The sequence below is a fragment of the Neurospora tetraspora genome, assembly GCF_033439725.1.
Source record: "Neurospora tetraspora strain CBS 560.94 chromosome Unknown B0H65scaffold_1, whole genome shotgun sequence".
In the NCBI taxonomy this organism is placed as follows: domain Eukaryota; kingdom Fungi; phylum Ascomycota; class Sordariomycetes; order Sordariales; family Sordariaceae; genus Neurospora; species Neurospora tetraspora.
Window position 1 is genome coordinate 7,992,783 of NW_026944383.1, and position 15,762 is coordinate 8,008,544.

The 15,762-nt window shown below is 52.5% G+C and overlaps 4 protein-coding genes across 4 annotated transcripts; 2 read left to right on the top strand and 2 right to left on the bottom strand.

The window, feature by feature from the left end:
* Window positions 1–592: 592 nt before the first annotated feature.
* B0H65DRAFT_555408 (P-loop containing nucleoside triphosphate hydrolase protein) lies at window positions 593–3,321 on the bottom strand. Its single transcript, XM_062830027.1, has 2 exons — window positions 3,046–3,321; window positions 593–2,965 (listed from the first exon to the last, which is right to left on the bottom strand). Exons 1-2 carry the CDS (start codon window positions 3,104–3,106, stop codon window positions 975–977), a joined length of 2,052 nt encoding a protein of 683 aa, XP_062687537.1. The 5' UTR covers window positions 3,107–3,321; the 3' UTR covers window positions 593–974.
* Window positions 3,322–3,539: 218 nt separating this feature from the next.
* B0H65DRAFT_585709 (putative pyridoxal phosphate binding protein) lies at window positions 3,540–6,937 on the top strand. Its single transcript, XM_062830933.1, has 2 exons — window positions 3,540–3,963; window positions 4,013–6,937. The coding sequence occupies exons 1-2, from the start codon at window positions 3,882–3,884 to the stop codon at window positions 6,616–6,618; spliced, it is 2,688 nt and encodes an 895-aa protein (XP_062687538.1). The 5' UTR covers window positions 3,540–3,881; the 3' UTR covers window positions 6,619–6,937.
* A 1,116-nt stretch (window positions 6,938–8,053) lies between these two features.
* Window positions 8,054–10,416, top strand: B0H65DRAFT_545371 (uncharacterized protein; the record flags this gene model as incomplete). Its single annotated transcript, XM_062829369.1, has 2 exons — window positions 8,054–8,975; window positions 9,071–10,416. The coding sequence occupies 2 exons, from the start codon at window positions 8,054–8,056 to the stop codon at window positions 10,414–10,416; spliced, it is 2,268 nt and encodes a 755-aa protein (XP_062687539.1).
* A 191-nt stretch (window positions 10,417–10,607) lies between these two features.
* On the bottom strand, window positions 10,608–14,934 carry B0H65DRAFT_439316 (uncharacterized protein; the record flags this gene model as incomplete). Its single annotated transcript, XM_062825405.1, has 7 exons — window positions 10,608–10,779; window positions 10,875–10,983; window positions 11,434–11,698; window positions 11,816–12,042; window positions 13,099–13,428; window positions 13,582–13,738; window positions 14,083–14,934. The coding sequence occupies 7 exons, from the start codon at window positions 14,932–14,934 to the stop codon at window positions 10,608–10,610; spliced, it is 2,112 nt and encodes a 703-aa protein (XP_062687540.1).
* Window positions 14,935–15,762: the final 828 nt, after the last annotated feature.

The following is a 15,762-nucleotide window of genomic DNA, read 5'->3' on the forward strand; positions in this document are numbered from 1 at the left end:
TCATGAAAATAAAACGGGGAGAGGGTTTGGGTGTTTCGGGTGTGTCGGTCTTAACGGTCTTAGCGAGTAATGATCACTTTGATACTAGGTCTATACAAACCGAACCGAATCGAAGCGACATCCGGGACCGAAAATCAAAAGTCAGCCCGGACGGAGATTCCCACGTTTGAAGAACGAAGACACGGACGGGCACTGTGCCCTATGCCCGCCACCTTACCTCCGTTCGCTCCGTTCGCTCCGTTCGGAACGGAAGGCCATTTACCTACACACACACCGCTTACACCGCCGGGGAACTCAGGACGCGGTTGGCCGCCCGCCCGGCCGAAACTGACAAGTCTAACTCAGAATATGGGAACTTGCCGACTTTAGGTCAAAGAGTTCGGAGTTGATCGGCTAGTACTATGCTGGCACGCTGGTTAGGACAGACACCCGACGACACTGATGAATTTGAACCTTGGCCCCAATGAGATATCAATGGGCACTGCACACAGACATGCAGATGGAAAGAAGATAAAGGAGGTGGAAAGTTAATAGCAGGTGAAGGGCAGGTGAGGCTTAGAACGAAACATATCAAAAAGGGAGGAAGGAGATGGTGTTTGTGAATCATCTTCTGTTTTGCGTGTCTATTTACGACGGCAGTTCTATGTAGTGTATACTGATGCCAGCCTGATCATTACTCTCTCTCTTTCCCCCTTTTTGTCTTTCAAGTAAACAACTAAACAGGTAAACAAAAGCCCAAACGCCAAAACACCAACCGACCCTTTATCCTGGGTTACAATGAATCCAAACACCACCCTCCCTATGATATATTTTGAATGCTTTCAAACACGCCATGCCATGCCATGCCCCTTTATACAAATGCTTTTCCAGTGCTTCCTTCTCCAACAACGCAAGACAACCCAATCATCAAAGTCCAACTCGTTCAAATCGTTCACACACACTCTTCCCATAATACCCCAAACACATCAAACAACTCAATCATCCAACGCCTCCCCACTCAAAATCCCCCTCAAAATCCCCACCCCCGCACCATCATCCTTCAACAAAGTCTGCTCAACCTCCCTCTCCCCCACACAACTAGCCACCCTCTTCTCATCTCCCGCGACCAACGCCCCTCCCATCCCAAACACATCCTTCTTTTTCTTGCCTCCCCTCTTCGGCGTCCCCACTCCAGGCGAGCTATACCCCAAAGCCGTGAACGACCCAGTCTTGCCGTCCACGGGCGTGATCAAGCTGAGTGTTTCCAGGGAAGAGACAACCTCGCGGAACTCAGATGACGAAAGCGGATGTAGCAGCGAATCCTGCTTGCAGAGCTTGGTGTAAGCCTCGTAGAGAGTCTTGACCGTTGGTGCAATCGGCGCCTCTTGTTTCCTCGACGGAGTGCCGGTGGTAGATGTGAACGAGGCCGAAGCAGAGGCGATCGCTTCCGACTGCGCGGCGCGATTACGTTTCTCGATGGCGACCAGAGCGCACAAAGCGGCTTTTTGCTGGAGGTTGAGCGTCTTGAGGCGTTGAGTGGTGCCGTTGCTGAATGCTGCTGCTGTGACTTTGCTGAGGTGGGCAATGCTGACGCGCGGAGCGGTGGCTGGTGTCAAAGCCTGCAGGGACCTCAGAAGCGAGGCCGAGACGCTGGCGCTGGGTGTGGAGATGCTCCGGAAGAGAGATGAAGGAGCGGGACCCGAGGAAAGATTGGTGTTTTCGCCGAGGACGCGCTTCTTGGATGGAGACATCTGTAGCATCTGCTCCTTGACTTCGTTCTCGTGCTTGAGGCGGGTCTCGGACTCGACGAGGTCGATGGCGCGGCGGCAGATCTCAAATGCGCGGCGCAGGTCGCCGGTTTGGCTGGAGACTTTGCGCGAGCAGAGCTCGATGGCGGCTGGGTGGAAGAAGGGGACGTAGTTGGGGTCCTTGGGCGTGCCGCCGGGAAGCAGACTTTTGAGACGCGTGATGATGATGTTCTTGACCTGGGGTGCCGTGTATGGAAGGATGGGCAAAAGCTCAGGCTTGAGGTTGCGCGACTTGAGGCGCGGCAGAAAGCGGTCGGTGAGGTCGAGCGCGTTGGCGATGCCGATCAGGGCGAGGCGCGAGTTCTTCTTTTCGAGCGACCATTCGAAGAGGCTGTAGAGACTTTCGGGGTCGAGGGTGAGGATGTGATCGATTTCGTCCAACACCACGAGGTAGACGTCCTGGATCTTTTTCTTGGGCAGGATGAGCTTTTGGAGTGGCGCCACCACGTCGCTTTCTGTTGAGAGTTCCTCCTTGTCCTCATCTTTGCTGACTAGCTGGTCGAGAAGGGTGACGTAGAGATCCTTGGATGACTTGATGCTCATGCAGTTGATGTATGCCTTGCGCACTGTTGATGTCTCGGATGCGAACTTGTCGGTGACCTTGTTGACGATGGCGCTCTTTCCGGTTCCAGGAGGTCCGCTGACGTAGAGGCAGCCGCTGGGATGGGCGGTTGTGCAGCGATCCAAAAAAGTGTTGAGCTTCTCGCGCTCCTCGTCGCGCCCAATGAGTTCTCCGGGATCGGCGCTTCGGGAAAAGAGTTGACGAGCCTGGTGGTAGACTGTTTGAGAAGCCGCGGGTGTCATGGGCGTGCTTGGTGTCATGCGCCTGGATAGCTTGCCGACGGACATGACGCGATGGCGCGGAGTGGTGACTGCTGCCTTTGCAAAGACATCGTAGTGTCGTGGTGTGGAAGGTGTGACTGGAGCTGTCTTTGGTGGGCTGGCGATGACTGATTTGCGCCTTCTTAGGAGTGACTTGGATGGTGTTTCCGCCTCGATGACCTCTTCGCTGTCGTCTTCTGTGGGCTTGCAGTTCTCCTTGTGGTTCTCGACGTCGTCGGCAATAGGCTTGGGTGGTGAGGCGGCCTTCTCCTTCTCTGCCTGGATGTGGTCGGGCTCATGATGGATCTCTGGATGGATTCGGAGAGAGCGTCTTGTTCGCTTTACGGCAAGGGGGCCTAGTGTGATCTCCTCGTCTTCTGTCTGTCAGTATGAAGGCTCTCGATGGCAAGTCTGGATGTCGTCAGTTGTAGCTCACCTGTGAGTCTAGTGCTCCTTCTCCTCTTCCCCAGAGTCGTGGTCGCGGTAGGCGAGGCCATGGTTTCTTAGAAAGTCAAAAACACCAGTCGCAATGCAAAATCGCAGATACAAGCAGCAATCGCGAGGAAAGAACGATGCGCGGATGTTGATGGTGGTGATGGACTTGTGTGGTTGTATGGTTGTAAGGTGGAAAGAGGAACCTTGAGAAGTCACGGTTGCACTGCACCAAAGTAGAATTCCAGTTCGCGCTCCACCCCTGGTGCATTCCATTGCGGAGACGCGACCGCGAATTTGTGGGGCTACAGCTCGAAGCTCGACGCGCTTCCCCGCTGCACTGCGCGTTTCAATTAAGCCCGGTCGCGCATGAGCCACGCTTGCTGTGGCTGGGGAGGGTTCGTTTCGTGGCGCACTCCTCGTGTCAAAGCGGGGCCTCTTTCAGTTCCGTATCCACTCCCCCGTACTATTCCCACAGTGTTCACAGGGGCATTCCAGGGCGGCCCTCCACTGAAGCAGGGAGACCGCCGCCTGTCTTTCACTTCGCTGTGCTGGAAAGTGGCGATCTCCGTTCAGGTTCCGTTGGACCTCCTCGCCGAGCCCAACTGACCTCTCCCGGATGACAAGCGCCGGCCGTGACGGGATAAGGGGACTACTACACTTACGCCACTGCCTTTGGTTGCATTTATTGATATCATGACCGCAACAATGACAAGTTATCCACCCCAGCATCTAATCAGATGTCCATGTCGATAGTCCAGAGATATCACAGAAATATCAAAGTTGGTTAACCGCTTTTTGTCTCTTGATGGACTTGGTGATACTTAAAAGTTCTCCAAGATGGGCTCATTCACCATTCAACATGATGGCTATAACGCCGACGTGGAAAGGATAAGAGAAGAAGAGTATCCCATGCTCAAAGGTAAGACTTCCCAAGTTCCATCTCCATCCAGATCACTAACACAGAACAGACTCCATCTACCTCGACCATGCCGGCACCACCCCCTATCCCAAGTCCCTCATGGACCGTTTCGCCCACGAGATGACCGCCAACCTCTTCGGCAACCCTCACTCCGCATCTGCTTCCTCCCAACTATCAACCCAGCGCATGCAGGATATCCGTCTCCGAGCCCTGCAGTTCTTCAACGCCGACCCAGCCGACTTCGACCTGGTTTTCGTCGCCAACGCCACGGCCGGTATCAAGCTCGTTGTCGATGCCATGAGATGTCTGCCCACGGGCTTTGACTACGTATATCACCAAGCGAGTCATACCAGTCTGGTTGGAGTTCGAGAAGAAGCTCGAAGTAGCGTTTGTCTGGATGATCGGCAGATGGAGGACTGGTTATCGGGGAGTTGTCCCTTTGACGACAATGAGGACGAAAGACCAATATTATTCGCCTACCCAGCCCAATCCAACATGGACGGCCGTCGCTTTCCCCTTTCTTGGTCTTCCCAAATCCGCCATCAGGCTGAGACCAAAACAAACCGAAAAACTTACACCCTCCTAGACGCCGCCGCCCTCGTCTCCTCTTCCCCCTTGGACTTATCCAACGCCCAAACAGCACCCGACTTCGTCGTCCTCTCTTTTTACAAAATCTTTGGGTTTCCCGACCTCGGCGCTTTGATCGTTCGCAAGGAGTCTCAGCATGTGTTTTCGTCGAGACGGTACTTTGGCGGTGGAACGGTTGATATGGTCGTTTGTCTGAAAGAGCAATGGCATGCTCCGAAAGATGGGTTTCTTCATGAACGGTTGGAAGATGGGACGTTACCGATTCATGGCATCGTGGCGCTGGACGTGGCGATGGATGTGCATGCCAGGCTATTTGGGAGTATGGAGAGGGTGGCTGGTCATACCGAGTTTTTGGCTAGACGGTTGTATGGGGGGTTAAAGGGGTTGAGACATGCGAATGGTGAACTGGTTTGTCAGATTTACTCGCCTGACCCCGATCCGGAGATGGAGACGGAGGAGGGGACAGGACCGGTGGTTGCGTTCAACATCCGCAACTCGCAAGGAACGTGGATCAGTCTCGCAGAAGTGGAAAAGCTGGCGATGCTAAAGGGGATACATATCAGGACCGGAGGGGTGTGTAACCCCGGTGGCATCGCCTCTGCTTTGGGACTGGAGCCGTGGGAGATGAAACAGAACTTTTCTTCGGGGTTCCGTTGCGGAACGGATAATGACATCATGGGCGGAAAACCAACGGGGATCATAAGAGCGAGTCTGGGGGCTATGAGCACGATAGCGGACGTGGATGGGTTTGTTGGATTTGTGGAGGAGTTTTATCAGGAGGATACACTACCTCTCTTGCCTTCGCCAGACAACACGAAACTCCAACCACCACTACGAAACACACCGGAGCTCTTCATCAAAAGCATAGTCGTCTACCCCATCAAGAGCTGCGCCGGCTTCCACGTCCCCCCGGGCCTAGACTGGGAAGTCCGCCCCGAAGGTCTCGCCTGGGACCGCGAATGGTGCCTAGTCCACCGCGGATCAGGACAAGCACTCAGCCAGAAACGATATCCCAAGATGGCACTTCTACGACCAAATCTGGATTTCACCATGGGTGAACTCCAAGTTACTTACGCCGGCGACATCCCACCATCATCACCACGTTTACCCCACTCCATCGCGGTCCCGCTGTCTAAAAACCCACGAATGTACAGCCCCCGTCGATCGGGTATGATGTCCTCCCGCGTCTGCGGCGAAGAAATCACCGCGCAGACGTATGCTTCGGCACAAATCAACGACTTCTTCTCGACTGTCCTGGGGGTGCCGTGCGTGCTGGCCAGGTTCCCGCCGGGCGGGCAGGGGAAGGGGATGATGAGGCATGCTAAGGCACATTTGCAGAGGCATCAGCAGCAGCCTCAGGGTAGTAGTGTGTCTGTTCCGATATGTAGCAGCAGCAAGTCAGCAAAGCCGGTGAAACCACGAGCGATGATGCCGGGAGCTTTCCCATCAGCCGAAGTGGTGGAAACACCGCCGTCACCACCGGATTCAGATACAGAGCAGCGCTCGGCGACTCCCACAACTGAGGAAGAAGCACAGGGACAGGGACCAAAGCCGAGACGGATATTGTTGTCGAATGAAAGCCCGATATTGGCGATCACGACGGCTAGTGTTGATGCTCTTAATGAGTCCATCGCCTTTTACAACCCTTCTGTGAAAGGACCAATATCAGAAGCAGTGTTTCGGGCTAACCTCGTCTTCTCTCCTACCTCTCCCTCCTCTCCCTCCTCTCCCTCCTCCCCCTCTACTTCGACCGCAAAAGCAAAACCCTACGAGGAAGATACCTGGTCCTCCCTCCGCATCCTCAACCCCTCCTCTTCTACCGGGTTCAAATTCCAGATGCTAGGCTCATGCAGAAGATGCCACATGGTCTGCATAGACCAAGAAACTGGTCAAAAAAGTAGTGGAGGGGGTGAACCGTTTGTTACGCTAAGTAAGACGAGGAGGTTCGAGGGGAAGGTGTTCTTTGGGGTGCATATGGGGTTGGCTGAGGATACCTCTACAACAGAAAGGGAGGTGAATAAAGTGGTGAAGGTTAGGGTGGGGGACGTTGTTATTCCTAGGGTGTGATGTGAGTTCGGAGTTTTTGTATCGGAGATGTTGATACCCGTACATACTCAGCCGCAGTGGATACCTATCGTGGGACGGGAGTAGTGATTTGAGTCGGTTGGACTCTTTTGATATTTTGGTTAGGTCGTGAGTGACCACAACAAATCATAGTATTTTAGATACCTGGGTCATGATCAATAACAAATGATGAGGGACAATGCCCAATAAACCACCCCCGTAAATATTCGAAAACAACGGAAAAGAAGGAAGCAATTCCCACCGATCTGGTTCACTGAGACCAGCACACGATAAATCAGGATCGCCCCTACATTCTGCATCGATACTCGTCAGGACTAGAATCGTCTTCTTCCCCTTGCCGCCAGGCAAGGGTCAGGCAGGGCAATTAGCAAAAATCAGGGCGATTAGCAAAAGAATCTGGGGTTAGGATTGTAGAAGCGGGAAAATTGGCCTCCCACCACGTGCATACAAGCAATATGCACTAATCCAGTAGAACCACGTACATCTCGTACATATGCCAGAATGTCCAAAAATACAAAGTCACATTGCAATTTGATTTGCACCACCAAAGTAAAACATATGAAAAAGATAAAAGTATTATTAGATATAGAAAGGAAAGGGGCACAATCGCTCGTGATTACATTTTGGATGCATGAGTTCCGTGGTTGGGAATTAATGTGTGAATGGCTTTACCCTATTCAGCGATATGGAGTTATACCACGCTACCTCCATTTGCTAGGAAATTTGCAGGCGGGTAATGTATACTAAAATTTTGCTAATCGCCCTGATTTTTGCTAATTGCGCTGCCTGACCCTTTCCTGGCGGAAAGGGTCAGAGTCGCTTCTAGACCTGACGAGTAGGGCTGTTAGGTGTTTGATTGCCCCGAACAGCGGTAAAGCCCGCTGTGGAGATTGCCTGCCCGTCAGGGTTCTCACTTGTCTATCTGTGCTTGCCTCCATTGGTTGCAAACTCCCGGGTAGGTGGCCGGTCCTGTTTCGCTGTTTTTACTGCGGTTTGCTTCCGCTTTTTCTCGTGATCACCCACCCAACCTGGAGACGGGTGGTACTGGTGACGGCGGCGGTGATACACGAATTGATTAGGGCTCAGGTTGTGAGACATTGTTTTTTTTTTCCTTCTTTTTCTTGTCTGCGCTGGGTTTTCGTGGACTGCGCAAATTTCTTTCTCTCTCTCTCTTTGCATTCTTTTTGAGCAGGCAAACTTTTTCAGCAGTTGCTTATTCCCGGTTGTTGCTGACGAGACACGTCACCGGTGAAGTCAACAACTCAACGGAATGAATATCTGTTGAACTGTTTGGCACCTCATCACGACTTTAACCTCAATATCTCTGTTCGAAATCTCCTACTGACGGCTACAACATACCTACCCCAACCGCAATCTTAGTTCCAGACCAACACCCGCACCTACACTACATGGCATCATGTCGACCTTAACACCACCACTTCCAGGGGCACCACCAGATGCCTCTGCACCCCCGATCAACCTAGCAGCCCATTACCTAACCACCTACCGACGCATCTTCTACTCGGCCCTCCTTCCCACCGATGTTAATGGCTCATCACCACCACCAAAAGTCCAGCCCTTCCTCCTCCCCTTTTGTCTTGTGGGCTCTTTTCTCTTACCCATCGCATATCTCTGCATCCCCCAATACACCGTCCCCGCCATTCAAAACCAGCGAGTAAGAATACGAAGGGAATGGGTTCATAAGCTGAGGTGGATAGTCGGTGCCTTGATTGTTTGGTGGAACTTGGGGGTGGTTGTTGGACTTCCTGGGTTTGGAGGGCTCGGACTCGGGTTGACGGAGGGAGAGGGTATGGGAGAGGGAGTGGAAGGGGGAAAAGGATGGGTTGAGAAATGGTTTGCGCCGGGAAAAACCACGGCAAGCGCTTGTACGGCCATAGCTTATGCGGCTGGGTTGATGTGTGGGTGGGGAACGATTTGGGGGTTGGAGATGGTGGTTTTTGGGGGGTATCAGGGGTGGGCTATGAGGGTTAGGCGGCGGCTACGGAGGAGCAGAGGCGGAGGAGATGGGAATGGTGAGAAGGGGGATGAAAAGGAAGACGATGGGGAGAAGCAGAAGGGGGTGGAAGGGAACCTGAATGGTGGTGCATCTATGAACGGCAACGACGTGAATACCAACGGCAACACAATCAGAAAACGGAAGACGCAACAAAGTCAAAGTCCAGGAGAGAAACACGAAGAAAAGGGAAAGAAATGGACAGTAGACGAAACGGTCGACCTCGAGAAGTACGAGTACTACTGGGAGCCGTACCCGGATAACGGCACATTTTGGGAGAGGTTGGATTGGGTGATGGATATATTTAATTCGTTCAGGGGTGCTGGTACATTTCTCCTTCCCCTTTTATCTTCCCCCTTTTTTTCTTTCTCCCATCCTCGATCGCAACGCAAAAACTGACAATGACACCAACTATTCTAGGCTGGAATTACTCCATCTCATCCATCCCCTCTCTCCAACCACCCGTCATCACCCCCTTACCTACCTCCATCCTCTCCTCCTCCTCCTCCTCCTCCTCCCCCTCCTCCCCCTCCTCCTCCCAGGGGCACATCCTCCCTCACTTCCCCCACGGCCTCCCCGTCACCTTCACCCCCTCCTCCTCCCCTCCCCTTTCTACTCGGCAACACTTCCACCGCCCCCTCACCACCCGCTCCTTCCTCCTCTCCCGCCTCATCCACATCACCTGGTCCTACCTCGCCCTAGATTTCTTCACCGTCTCCGCGCGCTTAGATCCCTACTTCCTTCTCGGCCCCAACGGTCCTCTCCGTCACCCAGACCACTTGTCCTCTCTCGCTTCATCCTCCCCCTCTGTCTTACCGCCGCTTTCTCTCGCTTGCGCGCGCTTCTTGGCTTCTCTGCCGCTGTGGGGGCTGGACTTTGCGAGGAGCTTGTTTTCGTTGAGTGGAGTGTTGGGCGGGTTGTTTTTGTATAGCTGTGTCTGGCAGCTGACGCAGTTTTTTGTGTTGGGAGGGTTGTTGGGGAATGAAAGTCAGGGGATGGATGAGTTGTGGCGGTATCCGTCTTTGTTTGGGGGGTTTGTGAGGAATGTGTTGGATAGAGGGTTGGCGGGGTTTTGGGGCGGGTGGTGGCATCAGAGTTTTCGGGTGGGTTTTACGGGGCCGATAAGGTTTTTGGTGAAGATCGGGGTTTTTGGGAAGCTTGACCTTGAAGAAGATGAGAACGGTGGCAAGGTAGGAGAGGGGACAGGCGCGGTGAAGGGTGGGAAGAACCCCAATGAAAAGCAAAAGAGGACAGGGAAAAAGAGGGCCGTGGCGATGCTAGAAATGGCCACAGCCTTTCTTCTTTCTGGCGTCCTCCACGCCCTCGGCGGCTGGACATCCACCGCCTTTCGCATCAGTCCCGAGGGCGAGGACAGGCTGACTTGCGAAACCCGCAACCGACTAGCCGTCTTCGCCGAACCAGTTGGGTTCTTCGTTTCGCAGTTTGCGGGGTGTCTAGTCCAAGCTTTTCTCATCGTCCTTCTCAAAAGAGTCACCAATGGAAGGGTTCTGCCGAGGTGGTTAAAACGAACAGGAAACGGCCTTTTCGTGTTAATGTGGCTGCACTGGACGAGGTGGATGTTGATTGACGATATGAGCCGGTCGGGGCTTTTTCTGTTTGAACCGGTGCCCGTTTCGGTGTTTAGGTGGTTGGGGTTGGGAGGGATGCCGGGCGAGGGAAGGGGGGATTGGTGGAGGTTGGATGGGGAGTATTTACCTAGTTTGTGGAAGGGGGAACGGTGGTGGCAGAGTGGTATAAGGATTTGAGGGAGCTGAGGGAAAAACAAAGGGTTGTTATGACCTAAATAATGAAGTTGGAGACTCGGGGTTTGGATAGACCTTGACCTGGAAGAAAGGCGTTGGAAATAGAGGTAGACTATATCCATAGATGGTGGACATCGATAACGTATAGACCTAAAGTAGACGCCACCTGTATCAACACCTAGCGTAACAACCCTCTAAGGCCGAACAGCAATTTCCCTCGCCACTTTGACCAACAGCCTCGTATCCATCTTCTTCTTATCACCAGCCGTCGTCAGTTTCTGTATCTCCTCCTCCAACCATCTGAGCACTTCTTTGTAACCGGCCTGTTTTCGGACAAGTACTTGTCTGCAAGCTACCATGGCGAGCCTTCCAACAAACATCATTAGATTAGTTCATGAACTCAAGACAAGAGAGAGGACATAATCACTGGTAGATAGATAGAAAGCAAGGACTTGACTTACCACGCAACCTGTCCCCTGCCCACGCTACACCGATAACCGGGGTATCTTTTTTGTCTTGACTTGCTCGTCACCAAGCGGTATGCCACTTCGATTAGGGACTTGATTGTATCTGTTTTTTCCAAGTCATGTTAGTTTTTTAGTTTTTTTTTTCTACACCTCTAGAGCTACATCTTCCTCAACCAACACAACACAATCCAAACGTGACCTATCTCATTCATCACTCCCCGGGAAAGAAGAGAACGGGTTACTTACCGATCACTAATATAGTGGCAGGCCTTCTCTCCCTTCCCAGACACCTAGCATGCGCCCACATCTTGATGGCTGTTTCGATGAAAGCGGAGTAGAGGTTGCGGAGCGTGGTGGACAAGGAGTTGTGGGTGGTGTCGAAGAAGAGGAGGTGTGATTGGATTTTGAAGGCGTCTTTGGTAGGTGCTGTTAGCTTTCATGCCTGCGCAGAACTTGACGGGGGAGAGGGAAGAGGGAGGGGGAAGGGAAGAGGGAGGGGAAAGAGGGAGGGGGAAGGGGAGAGCAAAGGGGAGAAAGGGGGGAAAAAACTTACTGAGAACCTTCCGCTGAAAGTTTCGCCCTTGGTTTTTGGAGTACTCAACTGTAATCCCGTTGAAAATCACCGGGTCCTTTTTCTGGTGGTCATCGGCCTCTACCCCAGTACCAGTACCAGACTTGCAGATTTCCAAAGTTTGGGTGTCGATTTGCAATCCGCAGTAGGGAAATCTCGTGCCTCCGCTCAGTTTCGGCACCAAATGGTCTTTGATGGAAACGTCAAAATTGACGAGACTTTTGTGAGGGGAGATGGTAACGCCGTACTCCGGAAACCCCCGATGCATAACCCTCACAAACCTCCTCGCTTTTTGCTTGTCCGTCGTTATAAGCAAGAAATCGTCGATAAGTCTCATCAACAACGTCCCCCCGTCCCGACTCACCCCCCTCCTCCCGCGGTCTTCCTGCCCCTGCTGGTTTTCCTCGTAGTCTTTTCCACCATCATCTCCAGTCCCTAGACCCAGGAATGCCAGACCTTCAGATCGTTCAAGATCAGCGTAAAAGTAGTTGCACAGAGTGCTGGAAAGGACAGAACCCTGGGGGATGCCCGTCTTTTGTCGGTAGTACTTCTTGCCGATTTTGACGAGGTTTTGCGTAATGTGTTCTTTTGCTAGCGACAAAAGGGAGGAAGTGGTGTGTAGTTTGGTGGAGGAGTGGGAGGGAATGAAGAGGGTGTTCTTTTTTGTTGTTGTGGGGAGGTGTTTTTGGGGGAGGATTGAATACGTTGAGCTTGTGGTGAGGGGGGTGGTGGTTGAGTGCCAGCGTTTTGTTGGTTTTGGTTTCGATTTGTTGCTGCTGCCGCCGCTGGCGTCGTTGTTGACTAGGTTGTTGTGATCGTAGTCCAAGGGGAGAGTAACCTCCACATGCTTCGACTCCTTATACACCCCGTGTCCCGGTATCTTCTCCAACAACTGAACCATTGCCTCCTGCGGAATGGTATCGAACGCCGCTTGCACATCCACCTTGACGAAATAAAACTGTTTCTTGCCCTTCTTTCCCTTCCCCTCCTCATCCTTCGGGAATAATCTCGCCTTAAACCTCTTCACCCTCTGATAAATATCCCCCACAGCAAACATCCCCCCTCCCAACCGTCCCGGCCGCTCCCTCTTTTCGAACTTCAACATCGAACTCACCGGCCCCAGTACGGAGTTGATACTCGGCCCCAGACCCAGCATTTGCTTCGTATTCCCCCCTTTGCCTTTACCCCCTTTACCCCCAAACCCTCTAAGCAAAACCCTCCTCCTCAGATTCATGATAGGTCGTAAGCCGCCGGCTCCCACCCCCTTGGGAAGGAGTCTGACCTGGGAGAAACCCAACTTCCTCCCCTCCAGTAACCTTAGCGCTTCATTCCCTTTAAGCTCCTCGAACATTTGCAGTTTCAGTGTGGTCATGGCCGGCTTGGTGAGGGACAACCAGACGTCATGCCGAAAAAAGAAGAGGCGGTAGCGGTGGGCGGAGGACTCGGTGACGTAGAAGTTACTCCTGATAAGGGGGATGAGGAGGGAGTCGAAGGTGTAGTAGAGGAATTCGTTCAACATCTCCCGTCTCTTCGCCAGATCGGTCTGTGAACACTTTCCGTTTCCGTTTCCGTTGCTCAGGTTGGGCGGTGCCAGCCAGGGGATGGAAGAGATCGTCATCCCTTGGACGACCTGATGTAAACACATACTCTCAAACCTCCGAAGCTTGATAAACTGGTCAACGTGTTTGAGGAAGACCGATTTGTTATGCTCTTGGGTACCACCAGTAAGGCCTTCTTCTGACGAAGAGCCCCAGAAGTCGTTGGGTATGATTTTTGATAGAACCGCTTGACAGAAGGCTGATATGCTCGAAATGGGAGTAGCAAGGTCTAGGAGGGAATGAGACTGCGAGTCAGAATTCCTAATGACGGGGGCAGCAGTTGACTGTGGTTGAAGTGTCTTTTTGCGGTTCCTTTGGGATGACCTAGAGGAGCGGGCTGAGATTCGCAGTTGGCTTGATTGCGACCTTTGCTCTGGTTCTAGTTGTTTTGGTAGCTGAACAGTGTTAGTTCTATTATGTACAGATCCAGAGGGAGTGAAGAGACATACCGGACAATAATACTGCAACATGTCAGCATAGGAACATCGTCCATGCAACACTTGCAACTTGTGAACCAAATCGTGCGTTTTACCCCTGAGTCTCTTGGGTATCTTAACCTTTTGCTTCTCTCCCTCGGCCGGTTTAGGGAACTTCTTGGCTATCTCCTCCTCGCGGAGGGTATAATCCTGAAACTTCTGAGCCGTCTGTTGGCGGTCTACCACCGAAGTGAAGACGTTGTGCAAACCGAACTGTCGAGGGAAGATGTACATCATCACATGAATTGTGCTCTCATCCGGTTTACTCCTTTCTTCTCCCTCAGCAGGCGGTTTGTAAGGAAAGCGGTTTAATACGTCTACGATAGTCAGCTTGAGTGTCTTTTTCGTCTACGGTGAAAGCTGAACGTACGAATATGCCTCAGTCCAAAGCTCACCAAACCCCTCGCATTCAACGCCGCCCTGGCGTACAACATCCTGTTTCTGGCAAATGTGATTTCCGAAGGACTCAGCTCCTTGTTCTCACCTGCACCTCCTCCTCTCCTTGGACCGGACTCTGCCCCCAACGGCTGTAGTTCCGAAACACTCACACCGCTCACCTGAACCAAATTCCCCTTTCCCTCTCTCACAGCAACAAACACGGCACAATCCAGCAACAAATCCAACATGATCCTCTCTCCCTCTTTTCCTAACAGCAGCAAAAACTGCGGCCATGGTGCTTCTTTCAGCGCTTTTACACAGTTATTCGTGTGAACCGCATACACCCCCGGTATCTGATGATGTCCGGTTGCTGCAATCTCACCAGATCGACCCTGCGGAGGGACACCTTTCCGGAAGCCATCGCAGAGGAGATGTTTCGGCCCAGGCCATCCTTTGCCAGTCTTGGACTTCTCCCGGGATCCTGAGCGGGAGAATAATAGCCAGATGACAAAGTCGACGATGTCAGACTGCGAGTACAAGGCACCCTTTAACCCATCAGACAAGGTAACGTGACTTTCGTCTCCCTTATTTCCGCCCTGAGAAAAGGAAACCCACTGTTCCCACCGGTAATCTGGTTTCTGTTTCTTTTGAGTTTGAGTGGTGTCTGGAGGGTCGCGAGAGCAGACTAGGGTTGTGTCTAGAAGTAAGCCGAGGGCGGTTTCTAACACCTTGGTCTCTTGGTCTGGGGTATTTGAGGAGAGGCCGACTGCGGCGATCTTCTTTCGGCGGATTCTGGAGGACTTTGGAAGTTTGGAGAGGGCGTATTGGCGGAGAGTGAGGATTTGGGGGTAGTAGAGGGAGAGGAGGGTTTGGGTGATGGGGCTCGGCTTGGGCTGATGTTGAGGAACATGATTGTTGACTGTTTCTTTTGATTTTGGGCGCTTGGGTGGTGGTTCAGTCCGTTCATGGTCGCTTTCATTACCGGTTGAGTCCAGCTCAACGAAGCTGACGCTCTTTCTCTTGGCCGACATGGTGATGGTTCGGCATGTTCTGATGGTCCATACTGGGGCCTATAATGGGCTGAAGAAGGTGCACTGATGAGTGATTGGACAGAAAATCAAAGACTGTTGTTCAATTCGATAGAAAAAGAATCAACCGTTTGAGTTGTCGCTGGTGAAACGGCGCGATGGCGAAAAGTTGATGACGCGTGGAAGTTGGAGATGGCGAATTGGAGACATTACTATGATATGTACATCCAATGTACCCTGGACATGGGACGAATATGCGCATGTGAGACGCCATCACGGCGTTTGCGTGGTAATTGTTAGTGCAACTGCGCCTAACACGCCGTCGTACAGTGCAGCGCATTATCAGAGGCTGTCTGTTGCAATGTCATCTACCCCGGACTTGTCTGAGTGGAGCCGCTAACAATTTCCCCTGCTCCATCAGTCCAGTGGATGGGGTGGCCAGCCACGAGGGCGCCACAGTGTTTCGAGACTTTTTGAGGGGGAATGTTGCCGGCCGAGAAGTGGACGACCCAATCTCCTTTTACGGAGGAGCTTGCGAGGAAGACTTTCCTCCTTTTCCATTGTTATTTGCTGCGGGTGTCTTCGTATTCTCAAACGTCTACGGCCGGGAAGGATTCCCCAGACACCGGACATTTCTTTTTGGCACTCACAACGTTGCAGTGGTACCTTGCTTTAACTAGGTACAGTATAGGATTGGCCTTTCACAAGACAGTGTTGGCGACTGATAGACGCCCACTGACGACGCCGTCCCCTCCATCGGCAGATATCATCATCCCTTGATACCAGCACCTCCTGAGGCCTGACCTTAATGGGACCTAGCTTGTCTCGCAT